We start from the raw sequence: 25,167 nt of genomic DNA, 5'->3' as shown, positions 1-25,167 counted from the left end.
CCTGTCATCTGCGTGTCATACTGACTGACAGTATTATGTCACTACCACAGCAGACTCCCTATGCGTGTTACTGCAAGGCACAGTGTTCTACACCACTATAAAGGCTCTCTGCAGCCCGGAAATATCAGTTTTTATAACGTGTTTCGCTGCAAATAAATTCAGATCGAATCGAATCATTTCGGAAAATTCGGTGAACCGGCCGAATCGAATTTTTGAAAAAGTTGCTTATCTTTAATGACTGCATCTCTAATGACCATGAAGCCTCATGGTTTCATCTTATTTGCTTTATCCCTTTTGTGCAGCATTTATTTTGCATTTTGCATATCCCATGACATTGTATGTGCTTTGAAATTGCATGTGACATCACTGTTACATTAGTCTGTTTATTATCCCTGTACTGTGACATCACTGTGTTTGTTATCTCTGTACTGTGACATCACTGTGTTTATTATCCCTGTACTGTGACATCACTGTGTTTATTATCTTTGCACTGTGACATCACTGTGTTTATTATCTCTGTACTGTGACATCACTGTGTTTATTATCTCTGTACTGTGACATCACTGTGTTTATTATCCCTGTACTGTGACATCACTGTGTTTATTATCCCTGTACTGTGACATCACTGTGTTTATTATCCCTGTACTGTGACATCACTGTGTTTATTATCCCTGTACTGTGACATCACTGTGTTTATTATCTCTGTACTGTGACATCACTGTGTTTATTATCTCTGTACTGAGACATCACTGTGTTTATTATCTCTGTACTGTGACATCACTGTGTTTATTATCTCTGTACTGTGACATCACTGTGTTTATTATCCCTGTACTGTGACATCACTGTGTTTATTATCTCTGTACTGTGACATCACTGTGTTTATTATCTCTGTACTGTGACATCACTGTGTTTATTATCCCTGTACTGTGACATCACTCTGTTTATTATCCCTGTACTGTGACATCACTGTTACACCCGTGAATAAAATAAATACATATAATGATGATACATACTTAGCATATGCTTTCTCTAATAGGGAAGGCCAAAACTCATTGCTGACACGTGGTTGCACAGACAAGTAGTTTCCATTAAGCATCGGCAGCCGATCATCGACAACCACATCCACCCATTCTCCATACTGCCAGAACTAAGGGAGAAAAGCACAAATCTCATCAGACATAGTCACCATGGGTGATACCTTCCAGTCAGAATCTCCTAGCATAGGCGTTGTTTTTGTTTTGTTTTTTGACTCCTACATAGTCACATTTTATATGTACACAGAAAGGTCACCTCATAGCACCCCCGTCACGTACTATAGACAAATGTTTGCACACCGGGCTCTCCTCTGGTAATCTGCCCATTGTTTGGAATAAAATATCCAGACTAATCCAGGTGTGAGGACAAACAAAACTCTTCTTAAAATGGGATTAAGACTTCTAGAGCTGAACTGAAAAAACACCTGACGAGGCTCCTGCGGGTGATACGTCTGCCTCATTACATCAACTGATACTTATAATTATTATACGAAAAATTCTACTCATTATGGGTAAGGATTAACAATCAATTATCTCTTTAAATGAATTCTGCTCCATAATTCTCTCTTTTACAAATTGCAGCCAAAAAATTGGAACTGCATCTAAGAGGATTATTAGATAAACATTCTACCTGATACAATGTTGCGACATCCCAGAAGATCAGATTAGTAGGTCTACTGAGTAGCATTTATAGGATAGAATGTGTCCCCATATTGGTCCATACATAGGCCACCCCATCAAATGTGATCTTGTGTGAGCAAATGTATGTAAGGAGGCCAGAAGAAGTGGCTTTCCATGACTTCTTGAACCCGAGATTTCTGTTTTTAAAAGGGTCATCTCATCCCTCTCTTGTTTACCTAAGTTGACTCTCAGATTGACTCAGTACAGCGCTGTACAACATGGTGGCTCCTTCAATAGTAAGAATACATTTCAGTATGTGGCCCCTTGGACATGTTCCTCTAGGAAAAGGGTTTTCCAGAACCACTGTTTAGGTGTTTTTGGACATCTTACAGATGTAAGAGAAGTGATTGGGCTCCTCCTGTTTCTCATTCAAGCAAGTGTCTATTCTTGACAATCCCTACCAGAGGACCCCACCTCTATTAACTCAAAATTTCCTAACTGGTAAATGAAAATTGGTTTTCCAAATTGGATGACCCCATTCGGGGTTATTTTTCTTGGGACGCTTCCTCCATCATTCTTCATTTCAGTGATGAGGACTTGAGAGTTGTCTTGAGGTGTCTTGCAGGAGCACAGCAAAATATCTTCACATGTGACCTCTAATGCTTTTTTTAAGGCAGCTCAGTGGTAGGAAAGGATTTGTAACCTTCCCCGGTCTAAAGGGTTTCATCACGTAAAGTCGAAGCTGAATCACTGTTAGAGAAACCTGAGAACTGCTGTAGATTTCAGTCCAGGTACATGGACTGCCAGAGGATGCGCCTTAGGATGTCAGTCTATGGTGAACCTCCCCCCATAGTATCTCTGCACACCCCATGCTGCCAAATAAATATCCAACAAAACTATTCACCACTTACCCTGAAATGAAAGATCCCAGCGTACTTGGACGTGAACTCCTGATCTTTGGGAACAACATTTTCCAGATATTTTCGATTCAAAGTTAAAGCCCCGACAGCAGAGAGAACCCAACAGTCTCCTGTAGAGCAAAAAGAAATCTTGTAAGGATCTTAATAGATGTTGCCGGAACCAAAGATTGAACCATAAACATAAGAGAATCTACGGCCATAGTTTCCGGTGGCTCAGGGTCTCAGGAAGTCACGCAGATTCAGGAAGAAACAACACAGAAGCAACATAGAAAATTAATTGGTAAAATGATTTCTCCTTGCAGCCACCAGCAGGTGGAGCTCTTCACATAAATATATCTTGTTAGCCCTGATTTCAGTAGGAGTGTATTAATTTGTATACTGTGAGCTCCCCCTATTGGTGGCCTCAGGTATACAGAATTGTGTCAATTTATTCTATGTCTGTGTAAGGCTTCGCCTCGTGGAAAATTCGTCCGTGAAGAATCTGTGTTTGGTCCGTGTGTCCGTTTTATGTCCTCTGTATTCCACGGACACTACTGGTCACTGGTCAGCTGAAAATGAATATCCAGGTAACCACTGTAGCCACTGACAGAAAACAAATGCTATCTGTGTTCCGTCAGTGGTTTTCATGGACCCATAGACTTCAAGGGGCTTGGTCCGCATCGCGGAGAAAAATGGTGCCTGTCTCTGTGATTTTTCCATTGACCCACGGTCAGTGGAAAATCACTGATGTGTGAACAAAAGCCTCATGCACACGACCGTTCCGTTTTTTGCGGTCCGCAAACCGCGGATCCGCAAAAAACGGAAGCCGTCTGTGTGCTTTCCGCAATTTGCGGAACGGAATGGGCAGCCCATTGTAGAAATGCCTATTCTTGTCAGCAAAACGGACAAGAATAGGACATGTTATATTTTTTTGGCGGAGCTACGGAACGGAGTAACGGATGCGGACAGCACACGGAGTGCTGTCCGCATCTTTTGCGGCCCCATTGAAGTGAATGGGTCCGCATCCGAGCCGCAAAAATGGCGGCTCGGATGGGAACCAAAACAACGGTCGTGTGCATGAGGCCAAACACATTAAAAATCAATGTGCTGTTTGAGGAGGACATGGAGAGCACGTGTCCGTAATTCACTGAAATGTAAACGAGACCTGATGTTAGGTTAACAGTGGTGAGGAGATCCAGCAGCCTGCTCTGGGGATCCGGAACAGGTCGGATAAAATCCACCGCATGCATCTGTACTTGTCCGGCTGAAATACTGCATTTTTGGCAGAAAGTGGCCGGATCCCATTATAGTCAGTGGGTAGCCGGGGGTTCCCAGCATTATTTGGCCTGCTGGATATGGTGAATCTGGCAGGCTGTTCCTAACTAATTAATTACTTTTTTAAGTATCAAAAATAATTATCCTATTATATTTATTGCTTATATGTAATATTATGATGATTGGTATTATGCAATACGCAGCTATTATAAGTAGGACCATAAAATATTCCTACCTATTTCTCCTTGCATAATGTCAAATAGGCTGGCACCATCTACCAGGAACCTGGCGTCTCTCTGGAGCTCCTGATAACAGAAATGAAAATGTTCAAGTTAAAACAGAGAATTTAGAGAAATGGAAGACGTAGTAATTCATTATAAAATCTCTGTGACTCTATCTATCTATCCATCTATCTATCTATCTCTCTCATATCTATCTCATATCTATCTATCTATCTATTATCTATCTATTATCTATCTATCTATCTATTATCTATCTATCTATCTATCTATCTATCTATTATCTATCTATCTATCTATCTATCTATCTATCTATCTATCTATCTATCTCATATCTATCTATCTCATATATATCTATCTATCTATCTATCTCATATCTATCTATCTATCTATCTATTATCTATCTATCTATTATCTATCTATCTATCTCATATCTATCTATCTATCTATCTATCTATCTATCTCATATCTATCTATTATCTATCTATCTATTATCTATCTCATATCTATCTATCTATCTATCTCATATCTATCTATCTATTATCTATCTATCTATCTATCTATCTATCTCATATCTATCTATCTATCTATCTCATATCTATCTATCTATCTATCTCATATCTATCTATCTATCTATCTATCTATCTATGTGTGTTTGCAAAATTTCTTGCAAGAAATACAAAGACAATGATACAAATGTACAGTGCACATGTCCCAGGACGCAGCTATTATGACCATAATGAAAGTCTCTATTCTTTACACTCCATTTAGAGTTGAGGTTTGATACGATGCATTTATTTAAATAGTATCTGTCGGGAGATGTGGACCTATGAAACTGACTGACTTTGGACACATATGAACATGTAACTAACACAGATGCCTTCAGCTGCCAAGCGCACATCCTTTATTACTGCTGACATCATTGGAGTTTGTAACTTTGTATCAGTGAGATATGGCTTTGTGTTTCTTCTTCTCCAGAACTGTAACTCCCTCATATGCACTTAAAGGGGTCGCCCAGGTTCAGAGCTGAACCCGGACATACCCATAGTGTCACCCAGGCAGCCCCCCTGATGTTAGCATTGGAGCATTTCATGCTCCGTTGCTCTACCTTGCCCTGCGCTGGATCGCGCAGGGCAAGGGCTCTTTTGTTTACAATAACACACTGCCGGCCGTCTTACAGGCTAGGACAGCGCTAAAGCCTGCCCATCAGTTCCGGTGATGTCACCGGGCTCACTGCTAGGCGGAAGCCTCCGCCTGGCAGCCCCATGGAGAACCCGGTTTGTCACCGGAACTCCAGAAAATGCCTTTGCCCTGCGCGATTCAGCGCAGGGCAAAGGAGAGCATCGGAGCATGAACTGCTCCGATGCTAAAGTCAGGGGGGCTGCCGGGGGGAAAATGGGGATATGTCCGGGCTCAGCTCTGAACCCAGACTACCCCTTTAAATCATCACATAAAATTCACCTTGTATCATCTTATGTAATAATACTACATATTGTTTCTGAGAAACAGGATGACCATCGACCCAGAAAATTGTAACCCTGACATGGTGGCTTCCAGGACAGACAACATTTACTACACTCATGAATGTGGAGATCTTAAAGGCTGCGTCCATCTTCACAACTACTTTGTAGTTAAAAATAAAGCAAACTTTGTACATAATATTCATAAAAGTCTAATCTTCTACTCTTTTGTGTGTGCAGCTCTTATTCAGACCTATGTGTCTCCATAGCAACAGACAACAAACAAACCTTGTGTAGTCTGATCCTGGAGTCTTTGTCCTCCATGTTTTTCATGGTTCTTACTAACTGTACAAATATGTTACTAAGCCTCCCCATGCCTGGTGAATGCTTATTTGGCTGAAAGCTTTCTTTCTTGGTCCCCCCCCCCCCATACACCTGCACCCTTGGCTTAGGGGAGAGACAAGAAAGATACTGCCAGACTCATCTCCCTGTCCGATCCTTATTACCTGCGACATCTGTCTTCGGAGGAAAGTCATGATACATACACTTTAGATGGATGTCCAGTTGGCAGGTTTGACCAACATGTATCTATAGTGCATGTCCAGCTTCAGAGGTAAGGGCTAAATGGAAGTAAATATGACTATGGAATCAAATGACACATTGGAATCAAATGTTTGCAGTCTGTTACCATGGTGACACATAGATTTGCAAAGAAACTGAAAGCGCAAAACAATAGTTTGCAAATAGAAGCTATAATGATGGGCGAGCACACTTCATTTGGACTGATTCAATTAATAAAATGTAATTAAATCACACAATTGTATACTGCACACGTGTATAACATATAGTAATCTAAAATCAGATATAAACAATATACCGTAAAATACGCTAAAATCGAATAAAAATGAATATAATGCACTTCATGAAGGCTAATACCACCACATATATCTGGCAAGGTCCACAGGATTTGGCAGCAACTGCCAAGATGGTTCCTAATTCGCACAATAATAGACTAGCTATATTGTGTCAAAATTCTTAATAGTATTTGATTGAAGTCCCATGGGGATAAATCCACATATAGATATAGGTGTATGTCCAAAATCTTGTTATACGGGTATTCAGACACTTTGGCGTTTAATGAATTGTTGAAATGTCAGTCTCTTGTGCTGATAGACCGTTAGTTTATTTTTCCCACATATATAATGGATGATATATTTGTAGGTAAGGTCCTCTTACCTTCCTCGGCGTCAATAGTATATTCTGGCAAGGATCGGGCGGCGCGGGACAATGCCGGCGTCTCACTCCGTACTCCTCTAGCCAGCTTACCGGAATTCGGACGGGACTTCAGTGTATACTTGGTCCGTGCTTGTTTCTCTTCCAGCGTAGTACAGAGGAAGGTATCTTTTCTTTTCTTTTCGGTCTATAGATCTTAGTTCCAATATTTTTTCAGCTGTCCTTTGGTTTCAATTTTCATAGCGTGGCCACTCTTATAACTGCGGAGGTGCTCTTTACAGGTGTCCGATCCCGCCCAGACGCGTTTCGGGAATTAGCCTTCCCTTCATCAGTGGTATCGCAACACCTGTTAGCCTCCGCCTTTTATTTCCGAGAGAGCACTCAAATTGTGGAAAGCTGGATTTCCTTTTGGAAAAGGGGGCTGTTCATGCGTTTTTCATGCGATTTTTATGGTACATATGCGTTTTTTATGCTATATGTTCCTTTTAACCTTGTGGACTTATCGTATAAACAGAATTGATATTTATGATTGCCTTACAAAGTTATATAATTTTCAAATTTGTCATCACATCGTCTTATTCAGTCAATATTTTTCGTGCATACTATATCTACATCTAGTATGCACGGAAAATATTGACTGAATAAGAATATAAGTGCATTATATTCATTTTTATTCGATTTTAGTGTATTTGACAGTATATTGTTTATATCTGATTTTAGATTACTATATGTTATACACGTGTGCAGTATACAATTGTGTGATTTAATGAAATTTTATTAATTGCATCAGTCCAAATGAAGTGTGCTCGCCCATCGTTATAGCTTCTATTATATAAACTCTACCAGAGGGTGGGTGTCCCTCTAATTTGGGCTAGCAGCACCTGTTCCTGTATCTCGTTTGGAGTGAGCCACCATCTTGATATTTGCATTAATAGTTTGCAAAGTTGCTTCACTTTTCATTTTAGAAGCCCTGAGACAATATAAAAAGGAGTTGTGTAGGTTGCTGGCGAATGCGGAATCTTAAGGGTTAATGAGCGTGGCTTGGGAGCAATCATATCCCTGAGGGCCTGTGGTGGTTTAATGGTTAAAATACTTTTTTATCAATGGTGGTCTAGGGTTGTAAAGAGGTCTAGCCATGGGGCCCCTTCATATGTATCTGGCTACATAAATACAAGCGTGAAGCTCAGACTGGAAATCTCGGCCGTGGTACTCCATTGCTAACACTCTCCCGTCACATTAGATTTCATATTCAGGATTCTCACAATAAGTGCAGATTGTAATCTGCGCCTCTCAATTACAGAGGAGATTTTCATCAGTATCTTATTCAGAGGTGAAGTGATTATTTCACTTGCTTTCCTTTGAGAAGCCGCCTTCGTCTAATAACTGAACTGTACTCGGCGCTCTCCTTCATCGCTTCTCGAGGGACTGAAAAAATATCACTTGTGATTTGCAACTTCTCCAGAGAAACTTTTACTTTGCACATCTTGTCTGAGAAGATCCACAGGGTGAGAGACCTGATACAAAATGCTTTGTACACTGTAGACATTTTGTGTAAAACCCACCCAAAAGTACAGGCCACGACCCCATAACAGCAGCCAGCGTGTCCCCATCAGAGTGGCCCCAATGAAATGCCAACAACGTGGCCTCTAAAAACAATAATGTCAGCAACGTCCCTCACAAATACAGCGCCTTTTAAACCCTTGGCGACATGCACCAAATTTATACAGTGTGATTGCCAGAGATAGGGCCTAATTCAATGCCTGTTAGCATTACTTGACAGGCGTAGTACACTGCGGAAGTATTGCAGTGTATTATAACGAATAAGAGATCGCATAGTGGGATTTTAAAAAAAAAACATGAAAATGTATATAGAACAATAACTTTTATTCCAACTCACAAAAAATGGAAATAAAAGCTATAAAAAACATTGACCCCCAAAAGGTTTTTCTGTAGTAAAACATACACTCCTCAACATTGAAATTGCAGAATCAAGAAGGATAAGCCATAAAGTTATGCAAATCGAAGAAGTCGTAGGTGCTGCTAAGATTTGTAGATGATGACATTTTCAAGCACCTAGCTCCAATCGGTGGCATGTGGGAGGGGCATAAAAGCCTGATTGAAAAAAGAATTTTGCCACATAAAACCTCAAAAATCAAACATGTGAGATGATTGTGCATTACCTCCTGTTCATCGACATGCCCCTTTATCACCACTTGTCACAAACTGAGAGGGATAGAATCCTTGAACTGAGAGGCCTTGGTTTATCACTCTGGCAGATTGCTACATGCCTAGGCCATGATGTCAGTACTGTTCAACCTATGTGTGTCCCGGTGGTTGGGAGAACAACAAACTGGAATGACAGTAAGAGGTGCACTGAGGAGAACCTCTGCATGGACTGATTGTCTTATTAGAAGAATGATGCACAATAATTTATTCTGTACTGCAAGTGGAATTGGATGTCACATCCCAAGCCTAGGGCGGCAAACAGTGTCTACACAAACCATCAGGCGTCTGGATTGACATTGGGCTACGAGCCAGACGTCCAGTTCCAGGTGCTCCATTGACTTTTGTCACTGTTCTTAAAAGCTATCATGGTGCACGACAAGATGGCAATGACAGCTGGAAAAGAGGTCTGTCCTCTTGAGCGATAAGTCCTGTTTTTGTTTTGGACGCAATGATAGCTGGAGATTGGTCTGGAGAGCACGTGGGAAACGCCATAAAGAAGACACCGGTCCTACTCCTAGGATTAGGGTGTAGGGTGGCATCATCTAGTCTTCATTTCAGGTACACTAACAGTTCGGCGTTACATGGATTTGGTCATGTTACCAGTAGTACGGCCATTTTTTCAAAGTGTGTCAGGACCCCAGGCCAGATGTTGCTTGTGCTGCTGTGAGTAGCCTGCGGGGCCTAAACATGTTACCATGGCCTGCATTGTCTCCTGACTTGTCTCCACTCGAGTACATCTGGGACATTGTTGGTCAGCAATTGCAAAGAGAGCTGCCAGCAGTGGATCTTGATGATTTATGTGCCCAAGTGCATTCAGCGTTGCAGAACATTCCTCAGACAACCATTAGTAACCTAACCAATAGCATGCCAAGGCGTGTATGTTTGTGTATTCCTACAGGTGGCACTCATACCCAATACTTTCATTTAATTATCATTTGCATATCATTAACATTTCCACAACTTTTCCTTCTTGGAGCTGCAATTTTAATGTTGAGGAGTGTATTTTACTATTGGTGTGAATCTCTTATACTCAAAAAAGTCTCCACTTAAAACTCTTCTGCCCATGAGACAAGATTATTGTAGGATATTCAGGGGTGTTCTCAAGATACTTAGGGATGGCTCTCAAGATATTCAAGGGTGTTTCCCAGAAAATTCAGGGGTGGTTCCCAGGATATTCAGGGGTGTTTCCCAGAAAATTCAGGGGTGGTTTCCAGAACATTCAGGAATGGCTCCTAGATACTCAGGGGAGGTTTCCAAGATATTTGGGAATGGTTCTGAGGATAGCGATGACTCCCATGATATTCAGGAGTGGTTCCTGGGCATTCAATGCTTCTCAGAATATGCATGGGTGGTTCCTGAGTATTTACGGGTAGTACCTAGGAAATTCAGGGTTGGCCCCCAGAATATTGAGAGGTGATTCTCTGAATATGCAGGAGTGGTTATGGAGGGGGAACTACACTCACCTAAAGAATTATTAGGAACACCATACTAATACGGTGTTGGACCCCCTTTTGCCTTCAGAACTGCCTTAATTCTACGTGGCATTGATTCAACAAGATGCTGATAGCATTCTTTAGAAATGTTGGCCCATATTGATAGGATAGCATCTTGCAGTTGATGGAGATTTGAGGGATGCACATCCAGGGCCCGAAGCTCCCGTTCCACCACATCCCAAAGATGCTCTATTGGGTTGAGATCTGGTGACTGTGGGGGCCATTTTAGTACAGTGAACTCATTGTCATGTTCAAGAAACCAATTTGAAATGATTCGAGCTTTGTGACATGGTGCATTATCCTGCTGGAAATAGCCATCAGAGGATGGATACATGTTCTCATTCTGTTTACGCCAAATTCGGACTCTACCATTTGAATGTCTCAACAGAAATCGAGACTCATCAGACCAGGCAACATTTTTCCAGTCTTCAACAGTCCAATTTTGGTGAGCTCGTGCAAATTGTAGCCTCTTTTTCCTTATTGTAGTGGAGATGAGTGGTCCCCGGTGGGGTCTTCTGCTGTTGTAGCCCATCCGCCTCAAGGTTGTGCGTGTTGTGGCTTCACAAATGCTTTGCTGCATACCTCGGTTGTAACGAGTGGTTATTTCAGTCAACGTTGTTCTTCTATCAGCTTGAATCAGTCGGCCCATTCTCCTCTGACCTCTAGCATCCACAAGGCATTTTTGTCCACAGGACTGCCGCATACTGGATGTTTTTCCCTTTTCACACCATTCTTTGTAAACCCTAGAAATGGTTGTGCGTGAAAATCCCAGTAACTGAGCAGATTGTGAAATACTCAGACCGGCCCGTCTGGTTTCATTCTGACATTCAGTTTGGAGTTCAGGAGATTGTCTTGACCAGGAGCACCCCCCTAAATGCATTGAAGCAACTGCCATGTGATTGGTTGACTAGATAATTGCATTAATGAGAAATAGAACAAGTGTTCCTAAAAATTCTTTAGGTGAGTGTATATCTTAAAAAAATTCTGTGCACTTTCTTATTTATTTATTCTTTTTCCTTGCGGACTATTGTAGGTCAGAATTTTAAAAAGGACTCCAAGAGTAGATTAGAATCATTAAGAAGCATTTTTTCATAATTAATTTTATACTTCCATATTCCAAACCTTTTCCTTCCCAATCAGTGTTGGATTTAGGCCTGGGGAGGATCCAAGACAAGACTTTTGAGACCCGTTGTTTTTGTTTTGAAAGGTGGGAAATGGAAATAGTGTCATATAATTCCTAAAAAGACAACCGTACAGATCTAGATTCCCATACAATGTCCATCACATAGCATTGTATTGTGTAGTGTCTACAAAGAAGAGCCAAATAATGCGCATATATCAGTATCATATGCTACTTATACAACATGAACACCAGGTGCCATGGTGGGAGTAGGGTGATTACCCCTATTGCATATATGATCATCTCGTCCTCTTCCCAATTTTTTATTTCTTCTAAAATGATTTACATCCAAGCATTTGTAAATTTGCTAATCTTCAATGTAATATTTTTAGCTCATCGCTTCCTGTATTTAAGATCATGTTCGCTCATTATACGGCCATTTTATTTATTTATTTTTTTAGGTTACATTACATTACGTATACAATTCCGCATTCAAATAAATTAAATTCTTCACACACTATTAACTTCATTCTAAAACGCCTGAAAAGTAAAAAGACAATAAAAAAAATAATTCTCTGATTCATGCTTAAAAACACACACAAAATTGAAAAGCGCAGATCATTTTACAGAGCATTAATCCCTTTAATCCAGTCCAGGGGAACATTAAAGGTACATTATTCATGATACATTTACAGCCTGCAGTCCCAGGAGAAATAAGAATAAGTCAAACACTGAATGTGGCCGAGAAATCTGAGAAAATATGGATCATAATGTAACACGGAAAGAGGCAGGAATAGAAGAATTTCTGTGATTATTTTAAATATACGAAATTGAAAATAAATGATATAATATATACAGTCATACGGTAATGTTGTACAAGATACAGTTGATTTTACCCAGTATACCGTAAGTATATAATACTGTTCTTAATACTAGAGGATTACTATAATAGTGCTTCCTATGTACAAAAATATACTATAATACTGTCCCCTTTGTAAAAAAAAATATAGCTACTATCATACTGCCCATATGTACAAGAATATTGCTACTATACTACTGCTTCTATGTAAAAAATTATAACTACTACACTGCTCAAAAAAATAAAGGGAACACAAAAATAACACATCCTAGATCTGAATTAATTAAATATTCTTCTGAAATACTTTGTTCTTTACATAGTTGAATGTGCCGACAACAAAATCACAGAAAAAAAAAAAATGGAAATCAAATTTTTTAACCCATGGAGGTCTGGATTTGGAGTCACCCTCAAAATTAAAGTGGAAAAACACACTACAGGCTGATCCAACTTTGATGTAATGTCCTTAAAACAAGTCAAAATGAGGCTCAGTAGTGTGTGTGGCCTCCACGTGCCTGTATGACCTCCCTACAACGCCTGTGCATGCTCCTGATGAGGTGGCGGACGGTCTCCTGGGGGATCTCCTCCCAGACCTGGACTAAAGCATCTGCCAACTCCTGGACAGTCTGTGGTGCAACGTGACGTTGGTGGATAGAGCGAGACGTGATGTCCCAGATGTGCTCAATTGGATTCAGGTCTGGGGAACGGGCGGGCCAGTCCATAGCATCAATGCCTTCGTCTTGCAGGAACTGCTGACACACTCCAGCCACATGAGGTCTAGCATTGTCTTGCATTAGGAGGAACCCAGGGCCAACCGCACCAGCATATGGTCTCACAAGGGGTCTGAGGATCTCATCTCGGTACCTAATGGCAGTCAGGCTACCTCTGGCGAGCACATGAAGGGCTGTGCGGCCCTCCAAAGAAATGCGACCCCACACCATTACTGACCCAATGCCAAACTGGTCATGCTGGAGGATGTTGCAGGCAGCAGAACGTTCTCCACGGTGTCTCCAGACTCTGTCACGTCTGTCACATGTGCTCAGTGTGAACCTGCTTTCATCTGTGAAGAGCACAGGGCGCCAGAGGCGAATTTGCCAATCTTGGTGTTTTCTGGCAAATGCCAAACGTCCTGCACGGTGTTGGGCTGTAAGCACAACCCCCACCTGTGGACGTCGGGCCCTCAAATCACCCTCATGGAGTCTGTTTCTGACCGTTTGAGCAGACACATGCACATTTGTGGCCTGCTGGAGGTCATTTTGCAGGGCTCTGGCAGTGCTCCTCCTGTTCCTCCTTGCACAAAGGCGGAGGTAGCGGTCCTGCTGCTGGGTTGTTGCCCTCCTACGGCCTCCTCCACGTCTCCTGATGTACTGGCCTGTCTCCTGGTAGTGCCTCCATGCTCTGGACACTACGCTGACAGACACAGCAAACCTTCTTGCCACAGCTCGCATTGATGTGCCATCCTGGATAAGCTGCACTACCTGAGCCACTTGTGTGGGTTGTAGACTCCGTCTCATGCTACCACTAGAGTGAAAGCACCGCCAGCATTCAAAAGTGACCAAAACATCAGCCAGGAAGCATAGGAACTGAGAAGTGGTCTGTGGTCACCACCTGCAGAACCACTCCTTTATTGGGGGTGTCTTGCTAATTGCCTCTAATTTCCACCTGTTGTCTATCCCATTTGCACAACAGCAGTGAAATTGATTGTCACTCAGTGTTGCTTCCTAAGTGGACATTTTGATTTCACAGAAGTGTGATTGACTTGGAGTTACATTGTGTTGTTTAAGTGTTCCCTTTATTTTTTTGAGCAGTGTATTTTACTGCCTCCTATGTACAAGAATATAACTACTATAATACTGCCTCCTATGTACAAGAATATAACTACTATAATACTGCTCCTATGTACAAGAATATAACTACTATAATACTGCCTCCTATGTACAAGAATATAACTACTATAATACTGCCTCCTATGTACAAGAATATAACTACTATAATACTGCTCCTATGTACAAGAATATAACTACTATAATACTGCTCCTATGTACAAGTATATAACTACTAAAATACTGCCTCCTATGTACAAGAATATAACTACTATAATACTGCTCCTATGTACAAGAATATAACTACTATAATACTGCTCCTATGTACAAGAATATAACTACTATAATACTGCCTCCTATGTACAAAAATATAACTACTATAATACCGCCCCTATGTACAAGAATATAACTACTATAATACTGCCCCCTATGTACAAGAATATAACTACTATAATACTTCTCCTATGTACAAGAATATAACTACTATAATACTGCTCCTATGTACAAGAATATAACTACTATAATACTGCTCCTGTATACAAGAATATAACTACTATAATACTGCTCCTATATACAAGAATATAACTACTATAATACTGCCTTCTATGTACAGGAATATAACTACTATAATACTGCTCCTATGTACAAGAATATAACTACTATAATACTGCTCCTATGTACAAGAATATAACTACTATAATTCTGCCTCCTATGTACAAAAATATAACTACTATAATACCGCCCCTATGTACAAGAATATAACTACTATAATACTGCCCCCTATGTACAAGAATATAACTACTATAATACTTCTCCTATGTACAGGAATATAACTACTATAATACTGCTCCTGTATACAAGAATATAACTACTATAATACTGCTCCTATATACAAGAATATAACTACTATAATACTGCCTTCTATGTACAGGAATATAACTACTATAATACTGCTCCTATGTACAAGAATATAACTACTATAATACTGCTCCTATGTACAAGAATATAACTACTATAATACTGCCTCCTGTGTACAAGAATATAACTACTATGATATTGCTCCTATGTACAAGAATATAACTACTATAATACTGCTCCTATGTACAAGAATATAACTACTATAATACTGCTCCTATGTACAAGAATATAACTACTATAATACTGCTCCTATGTACAAGAATATAACTACTATAATACTGCCTCCTATGTACAAGAATATAACTACTATAATACTGCTCCTATGTACAAGAATATAACTACTATAGAGAGAAAAGGTTTGGCGGCTTTGGTCTGCCTGACATGCGCTCCTACTATGCGGCTTATCAACTATTCCGAGGTCTGTCTCTTCTTAATAACTCCTATGATGCGCCATATGTGCGTCTAGAGCGCTCTCTGCTTACCACTAAAATGAGACGGATACTCTGAGGTCTATCCCCTTGTTCACCTGGTAGCTCCTCCTTCTTGCCCCTATGGAAGAGCCTATTGGTAGAATGGGCCAGGCAATACAAAGCCAAAGTGCTTACATTTCCTATCCCAGGCACACCAATCTCCTCCTTACAGTTCCACGTTTACCCGGAAGCTAAGACGCCTTCAGGCATCTGGCTGAAATTCCCATTAGTGAGATCCAGACTCCAGATGGGAACCTAGATTGGACTCCAGTCTTGAATGACCTCAAAATTAAAAATGCCCACTTTCTTCAGGTGTTCGCCCTGCAGAAAGATATTAAATTAATTAAACTTCCACCTTCAACTACCACTAGCTCCCCTTCTTGGTTAGAAAAACGGATTTCAGACACATGTAAGATTCCTAAACCGGTGTCTACCATATATAAAAAATTGCTCCTATCCTCCCCTCCTGAGCTACACTTCCTCAATTCTTGGGAAAGGGAGCTCTCTATTTGGCTCTCAGATCCGGAAAGGGCTTTTATCCTCTCACACTCCCATGGCTTTAGTCGCTGTATTAGAATACAAGAGAATTCATATAAGCTACTTACCAGATAGTACAAATCCCCAGAATTTCTACACAAGCTCAAAGTAGACATCTCAAGTGAGTGTTGGAGGTGTGGGAAGGATATAGGTTCCCTATCACACATTTGGTGGTATTGTGAGAGGATCAAAGCGTTCTGGTTAAGCATAGAAGCATTGATCAATGAGGTTTGTGCTACGCAGGTCAAACTAGATCCCAAACTGATCTTACTTTGGTGCCCCAATGACTCGCTGTCCCCCTGTAGATCTGATCTTCCCACTATGCTCATCACGGCGGCGAGATTGCTGATACCGCTGCTTTGGAAGAATGCTGAACCTCCTACTGTAATGATGTGGAGAGACAAGGTGGATCAGATTTATAGATTTGAAGAGCTGGCCCATTGGGAATCCTTCACCCGCCTTCGATTTCTTAAAATCTGGTCACCATGGAAAAACTTTAGAAAGTTTACTTGACAGAGTTAGATATCTCTTGATTCCCCCCCCAACCCCCCCCCCCCCCCCCCTTACCATTCCTTTCCTTTCCCATTGTTCCTTACTGTTATTATTTTGCCATTAATGGTTTTATTTTAGACACCATGTACAGCTTTGATTTGCATTATCTGTCACTTCACTTCCATGAAATGCTTGTCATACTGCCTTTCATCAAAGTATGATGGTATGTAATTGTATGGTGTACTTTATTCTTTTAATAAAAATAAATTTGGTTAAGAATATAACTACTATAATACTGCTCCTATGTACAAGAATGTAACTACTATAATACTGCCCCTATAAGAATATAACTAGTATAATACTGTCTCCTATGTACAAGAATATAACTCATATTATACTGCTCTTATGTACAAGAATATAACTACTAGAATACTGCTCCTATGTACAAGAATATAACTACTAGAATACTGCTCCTATAAGAATATAACTACTATAATACTGCTCCTATGTACAAGAATATAACTACTATAATACTGCCCCCTCTGGATAGAATTGTGGCATTTTGCATCTAGGGCTATTTTCATACGTGGCTGGTGTTTCTCTGTAGTCTTATAGACAGATGATATTTCGGGATTATTATAAATCTCATATTTTGGACACATCACAATGTTCAGCAGGTGTCAGTTATTTCCGGTTAATGGTTTTGTTTCCCGTCTTTGTTCCTCCTGTTTCCATATTTATATTTTCAGCTCCAGTTTAATGTGGTCTTAAATATTTATTAGATGTCACATAGAGTTCTGTCTCCTCAAACACAGTCTCATGCAGATTGGAGATACGGCAGGTAAGCAGCGCAGCCCACAGCTCAGGCTGGAGGTCACCTTCAGGAGGAATTAATTGGTGACTGCTTTCTCATTACATAACTGTATAGATTTATGATGTGCACTGAGGTGGCGCGTCTCAGGTCCAGCTGGACAGCATCATATGTAAAATATAAATTCTAAAGACGTAAATTTTTCCCTGCAATAAACTATACCTGAGATATGGAGGATGGAATACCCTAAGGTTACTTTGGTCTGAGGTCATCTTGGCAGAGCCTTCAAGAGTATGAAGAAGGCTTTCATTCATGGAAGTCCACCTGGAGCTCCTCAAATATTTTGTTCATTAGGTACACAATGATGCACATGGACGATACCACTGATTTCATACATGAAGCTCATTGGACTTTTGTGGGTTAAAGAAGTTCCCTGCTAGTATTACTACTATGATTAGAGCCCAATAGAGAGCTGCATTATGGGGACATTATCGTGGTCATATCAATTCAACCCAGTCTCTGATGAAAGCTGACAATCTTTGCAATGTCTTTCTTGACTAGGCCCTTTCCTGGGAAAGGAAGTCTTTCTTGTCCAGAGTCGTGGACCTCTCTCCATGGAGTTCCAAGTGGTGGACCTCACTCCATGATGTCCATATCTCCCTGTATGAAGGTTATATACCCTATGGAGTAGTTTAGAAGATGCCAAAAGCTCCATTTCATGGCAAGAAGTCATCAAAGGTCTTCAAAACCTGATCTCCAATAACTTTGTAGACTTTTCTTATTCGCATGCAAGGTCCTGAAGTCATAGAATGAATTCTTAACATGTGATGTAGTTCTTGGCATCTTTTAAACACCCATAATACTACATATGGATAGGAATTGCCTTTCAGGATTAGACTTTTTCTAAATCCAAAAGTCTAGCAGCTTGGAGGGCTGGTAGCCAACATAGCGTTGGAAGGTGGTGGACCTCCAGCTGAAAGCTAGTGGAGTGACTTGCTACAGAAATAGCTTATTTTCTCACACTAGGTGATCTAGTTGTGCCAGGATGACATCTTAACATCATAAATCCCACTCCCGAGCAGTCTTATAGATGCAGCAGAGCTGACACCATCATTTATCACTTCCTGATATCATCTTGGTCAAGCTGTGCTGTCCATAGGGAGGCAGGTCAATCTGCTAAGGTATCAAGTTAATTATAGCTTCAGCTCTGCTAAATTTTTTCCATTTGAATATGGTAGCTCTAATGAATCTTTGGTTAATGGTGCGGTAAATAACTCTACCATTGTCCCAGGAGTCAGTGAAGTTGAATTTTCCTATTTTGCATGTGATTTTGCTGTATTATTATAAGGTCCTAAGAATGACATGAAAAGCAGCTCTTGGCAACCCTTATCAAGTTTTTTTAGATGTAGTGAGATGCATTTCTGCCTTTTGAGAGCGTCTTAAGCTTTACAGCAGATGGTAGATTTTGCTATACTGCGATGGTAAATGGAGCAGTACGACATATAGCGTTGGGGGTGGGGGAGGGGAATCTGAAAGTATGAAGGGTAAGCAGACCTTGTGAAATAAACCTCTATCGAGAGACGTGTTGTGAAGCGGAGGCTCTGCCCTGATCTTCACACAACTTAATTTTACTGACAGATCCCTGTAGGGCTTTGATGCAAATGATAAACATGCAGACGCTTTGCGGGGCGCTCAGTGTACCTTAAAGTGCAAATTCTGCAGTGAAGGGAAAACAGCCTGACAGATGCACTTTGGTTAGTGCTGCCGAGGAGAAGACCAAAGGAAAAGGAGAAATATCACTCTGGGTTTGTTATCATGTTTGTTTGTTAAGGTGCATGTAAGATCAGGCTGACAAAATAACACGCATGTATATATGTCTAATTCTGCATCAGTACCTGCATACATAGCCGCCATCAGGGCAGTACAGGGTTTACTGCTGTCAGGGGCCCTACCAACTCAGAGGCCTGTCTGTCAGTGTGCCATCTGGAAAAATAGCCATACAGCCAGAAAAAAATAAAATACTGCCCACCGACAGATGACCACTCATAAAATGTTAAAAATAAAGCATTGCTCTACTCCACCAATCCACTGCTGCTCCGATCTCTGCTGCTCTCCACTTCCTACCCCAAGTTAATATGTCGGAAATGTCAGGAAAGTCCAGCCCAGCCCATCACTGAGTGACCTAGCTCTACTAGTGACTGAGTGAGCCTTTCCGGGCATTTCTGATATATTGAGCTAAGATGTGAAGTAGAAAGCAGATGGAACTGGAGCAGCAGCAGTAAAGGAACTTGACCTATTTGACTTTATCCTCTAATGATAATGAGTCCTCTAAAGGGAATGAGAGGACTCTATTGACCCTGCTTTTCTGCTGACACCTTTCTCTAATGTTAATGAGATGACTTCTCTGACCCAGTCCTCTAATGATGATGAGATGACTGCTGATCCTGCCTTGTAAAGATAATAAGTCTTGTGACCCAGTCCTCTAATGATAACCAGATGACTCTGCTGACATTTATCTCTAATGATGTTGGGACAACTCTGTTGACCCAGTCCTCTATTAATAACGAGATGACTCCTATGATCCTGCCTTCCAATGGTTATGAAGGAACTCCGATGACCTTGTCCACTAATGATGAGATGACTCTGCTGACATTGATCTCTAGTGATAAATACAAACCGGATTCCAAAAAAGTTGAGACACTAAACAAATTGTGAATAAAAACATAATGCAATGATGTGGAGATGGCAAATGTCAATATTTTATTTGTAATAGAACGTAGATGACAGATCAAACGTTTAATCCGAGTAAATGTATCATTTTAAAGGAAAAATACGTTGATTCCAATTTTCACGGTGTCAACAAATCCCCAAAAAAATGGGACAAGTAGCAATAAGAGGCTGGAAAAAGTAAATTTGAGCATAACGAAGAGCTGGAAGACCAATTAACACTAATTAGGTCAATTGGCAACATGATTGGGTATAAAAAGAGCTTCTCAGAGTGGCAGTGTCTCTCAGAAGCCAAGATGGGTAGAGGATCACCAATTCCCACAATGTTGCGCAGAAAGATAGTGGAGCAATATCAGAAAGGTGTTACCCAGCGAAAAATTGCAAAGACTTTGCATCTATCATCATCAACTGTGCATAACATCATCCGAAGATTCAGAGAATCTGGAACAATCTCCGTGCGTAAGGGTCAAGGCCGTAAAACCATACTGGATGCCCGTGATCTCCGGGCCCTTAAATGACACTGCACCACAAACAGGAATGCTTCTGTAAAGGAAATCACAGAATGGGCTCAGGAATACTTCCAGAAACCATTGTCAGTGAACACAATCCACCGTGCCATCCGCCGTTGCCAGCTGAAACTCTACAGTGCAAAGAAGAAGCTATTTCTAAGCAAGATCCACAAGCTCAGGCGTTTTCACTAGACCAGGGATCATTTAAAATGGAGTGTGGCAAAATGGAAGACTGTTCTGTGGTCAGACGAGTCACGATTCGAAGTTCTTTTTGGAAATCTGGGACGCCATGTCATCTGGACCAAAGAGGACAAGGACAACCCAAGTTGTTATCAACGCTCAGTTCAGAAGCCTGCATCTCTGATGGTATGGGGTTGCATGAGTGCGTGTGGCATGGGCAGCTTGCATGTCTGGAAAGGCACCATCAATGCAGAAAAATATATTCAGGTTCTAGAACAACATATGCTCCCATCCAGACGTCATCTCTTTCAGGGAAGACCCGGCATTTTTCAACAAGATAATGCCAGACCACATTCTGCATCAATCACAACATCATGGCTGCGTAGGAGAAGGATCCGGGTACTGAAATGGCCAGTCTGCAGTCCAGATCTTTCACCTATAGAGAACATTTGGCGCATCATAAAGAGGAAGGTGCAACAAAGAAGGCCCAAGACGATTGAACAGTTAGAGGCCTGTATTAGACAAGAATGGGAGAGCATTCCTATTTCTAAACTTGAGAAACTGGTCTCCTCGGTCCCCAGACGTCTGTTGAGTGTTGTAAGAAGAAGGGGAGATGCCACACAGTGGTGAAAATGGCCTTGTCCCAACTTTTTGGGGATTTGTTGACACCATGAAATTCTGATTCAACATATTTTTCCCTTAAAATGGTACATTTTCTCAGTTTAAACTTTTGTTCCGTGATTTATGTTCTATTCTGAATAAAATATGAGAAGTTGGCACCTCTACATCATTGCATTCAGTTTTTATTCACGATTTGTATAGTGTCCCAACTTTTTTGGAATCCGGTTTGTATATGATTCTGTTGTTGCCCTCACTCTCTAATAATAATGAGAGGACTCTGCTTTACTGGTACTCTAAAGATACTGAGAACATTCTGCTGACTAAGCTCTCAAAAGAATTTCACAGAAAAAGATAATAGGGTGTGCGTCTAATATATAAATTCGGGTCACTGCCTGAAATAAACGCTAAAAGCAAAATAATAAATCTTTATTGAAATAACGGGTTAAAAAGAAAATCACCACCCAGAAGAACAGGCCTAGATGTAACAAACGTCTCCTCTACACACCGAAAAGCGTCTCCCCTGGTGTAGGCTAGGTGTAGACACCGAGGAGATAAATAGGTAAAATTGGATTAGACTGGGGCTGCGGTATGCAAGAGCAGGTGATGCTCTACAGGATGCCACCTCAATAATATGACAAAGGCCAACCCGAAAACCAACACCCGAAGCTACCAATATACCTAAAAAGTTGCTGCCAGATACTAGACATCACAGCCTAGACGGCACATATCGTGTGCATAGGTAGCAGAGCACAGAGGATATGTGCTAGGGGTATTGTAAACAACAGCAGGAGATGCTACAAAATGGGGTGAATAAGTTTAGTACCATCCACCTTTGGTGAATACACGGCAATCACCTCTGTATTCGAGCGCAAAACCCCTAAAAGAAGCCTATAGTTCCACAGTCAATGTGTCTCTTGATCTAGGGACCTATACTACAAGTGCACATTTAACATGTCCCCCACGAACATCTAATATTGCAGCGCTCAATGGCGCATAGCCGGGGACCCAGAGACCAATTGATTAATTTGTGGGCTCGACGCGTTTTAAATAAGGAGTATCATCAGGAGCCGAGGACATACAAACACATAGGCTAAGATTATGTCTGCACTGGTACAGCATGGTGCGGCGTCCGGCGCGCGCACCGCAGGACCAGCTGATAAAGGGAAAGGCGCGCCCATAGGGCGAAACAAGTCGCGCAGCTGTAGCCAGCCGGGTTGTAGGAGCGGGACGAGCCTCCCTAAGCTCCGCCTCCCCATCTGAAGCCCAGCAGAGTGTGTGCTTCACGATAGTGACAAACATATGTGAAGGAGGGAATCCCAAGCGGCAAAAGGCAAGTCGCAAGGGTAGGTGGAACAGGAGGGGAAGAGGATGGGGGAAGATGAAACATAAAGATGAAAAAACAAAACTATATCCCCAAAAGCATGGGATAAAATGATACCCATGCAGTAGCCAAAGACGGATAGCAAAACTAGGGGTAGAAGATAATAAAAAGACGAGGGGATAGCTATCAGCAACGCAAATCAATAAACATGCAATAAATAGCCATGAAATCCGGCTACTATAAAAAAAACATGCAAAACAGATCTGCTCATTGAGACCCCTCGGTTGCATGATATCTAATCGAAAGATCCATTGAGCTTCTTTTCGGAGGAGGAATCTATCAAAGTCGCCCCCTCGGGGAGAAGGCCGAACCTTCTCAATCCCCTGGAAACGCGGCACCCTGTCATCACTGTCACCATGTGTCACGACATGTCGCGCAATAGCGGTGTCTCTGTCATTGCGCACATCACCAAGGTGTTCTCCAATCCTTTGTCTAAACTCACAGATTGTTTTGCCCACGTATTTTACCCCGCAGACACAAGAGATCAGATAAATTAGTCTTGTGGTTCTGCAATTAATAAACGACCGTATATAGTATGTTTTATGATCCGACATACCCATGAAAGAGTTACCAGTGCCAATGAAATCACAGGCAACACAGTTACCACATCTGAAGGTGCCGGTTAGGCCGTGAGCCAGCCAAGTACGGGGAGTGGACGACTCATACAGGCTGTGTAAAAGACGGTCACGCAAATTACAACCCCGTCTAAATGTAATTATGGTCAGGGCTAGGACAACATCGGCGTACGCAGAGAAACCTGCCCTGAACATAGTGGCTGAATTGTGCCGGAAGCCACGGGCGCGGGTACACCAGTGAGGGAAAAAGGGGGCATACCTGATGGAAACCTGAGAAAAAAGGGGTCGGGAGGGAGGGGCGTGAGACTCGGGCGCCCGGCTGAAACGGAGGGGGGTGACTAAATAGCCAGACGCCCCTCCCACAAATGCAGGCTGGTAACAGCCTTACAATTTATGGTCAGGGCTAGGACAACATCGGCGTACGCAGAGAAACCTGCCCTGAACATAGTGGCTGAATTGTGCCGGAAGCCACGGGCGCGGGTACACCAGTGAGGGAAAAAGGGGGCAAAAAAACAACAGGTAGGTACAACACTTTTATTTACAAATTACAAAGCCAGAGAACGAAAGGCATGGGATATCTCCGTTTGGGGATTGGGTATGTACCTGGTAAAGCAGGAGGATCGCCACCGCCCCATAGACCGGATGACGTGGGCCGGCACCCGATGACGGGAAGCAGCGGAGGCTGCCCCTATACGAAACGAGTGCCCTGAGATTACCTTGGGGTCATAGCCTAAACCCTGGGCGAGAGCACGGATATAAGCTATGAATTGCGAGGTGCTGAGAGGCTTGCCTGCGTGCGGCAAGAGTGGACTGTCGGGCAATGAACCTTGGATGAGTGCCGTCAGTTGGTGCAGCACGTGAACTGGGCACCAATTGTTCAAGGTCGGGTAGAACTTGATTTCAGAGGGAGGACCCGTCTGATTGGTTTTGGTGGAGGGTAGAAGCAGAGTGTAGTGGCCCTGGCCCCAGGACAGATGTTGCTTCAGAGGATGGTTTTTCCGATTTGGACCAGCCAGAACCTCACCGGGCCGGAGGAACCCATAAAAAGCGAGATACATAGCCGCTTTCAGAATCAGGCTAGTGGAGGGCCCAAAAGGATTACCATCCAATGACGAGGAGAGATCCCTGAACAACTGGCCGGATACTGGCTGCCTATGGCCCACGGATCCCTTCCCTTCCTTTTGAATGCCCCGAAGGGTGGCTTTAATAGCTTGGATGGAAAAATAGGACCTGTGACGAGGATTGGCCAGCATAGCGTGATGTTGAAGTCCGGCCAAATAAAGTCTGATGGTACCATACGACAGGGAGAGATGCGAATGACAATAGGCCAGGAAGGCCATGATGTAGGAGATCTCGGAGAGTTGACCCCTCGGATGATTCCTAGAGAATTTATCAAACGCCCTTAGACCAGCCTCATAATTCCTCGCCGTATTACGTGACAAGGATTTGGCGACCAGGCCCTTGGCCTCCTCTAAGAGTGAGCTTAAACCAGAGTGAGGGTGCTGAATTGAGGCACCGGCGTGCCTGACCGATCCGCGTCGGGCATTTCCTGAAAGAAAATTGCAAAGTTAGCACGGGAAAGCGCGTCCGCAGCCCTATTCTGCTCGCCTGAGATGTGTACGCAGCGCATGTGAAAATTATGGTGGAGGGATAACCACACTAATTTG

At 42.0% G+C, this 25,167-nt stretch overlaps 1 protein-coding gene across 1 annotated transcript in view; it reads right to left on the bottom strand.

The window, feature by feature from the left end:
- LOC120997544 (calpain-13-like) overlaps positions 1–25,167 on the bottom strand; it is a 162,696-nt gene that overhangs the window by 95,585 nt on the left and 41,944 nt on the right. Inside the window, exons 3-5 of the mRNA XM_040427635.1 lie at positions 4,065–4,134; positions 2,567–2,685; positions 1,014–1,147 (exon numbers count right to left, since the gene is read on the bottom strand). Of these exons, the coding sequence (XP_040283569.1) occupies positions 1,014–1,147; positions 2,567–2,685; positions 4,065–4,134 (323 nt within the window). The remainder of the gene's footprint in view (positions 1–1,013; positions 1,148–2,566; positions 2,686–4,064; positions 4,135–25,167) is intronic.

The sequence above is a fragment of the Bufo bufo genome, chromosome 4, assembly GCF_905171765.1.
Source record: "Bufo bufo chromosome 4, aBufBuf1.1, whole genome shotgun sequence".
Classification (NCBI taxonomy): Eukaryota; Metazoa; Chordata; class Amphibia; order Anura; family Bufonidae; genus Bufo; species Bufo bufo.
This window is presented reverse-complemented; position numbering and strand designations above follow the sequence as displayed.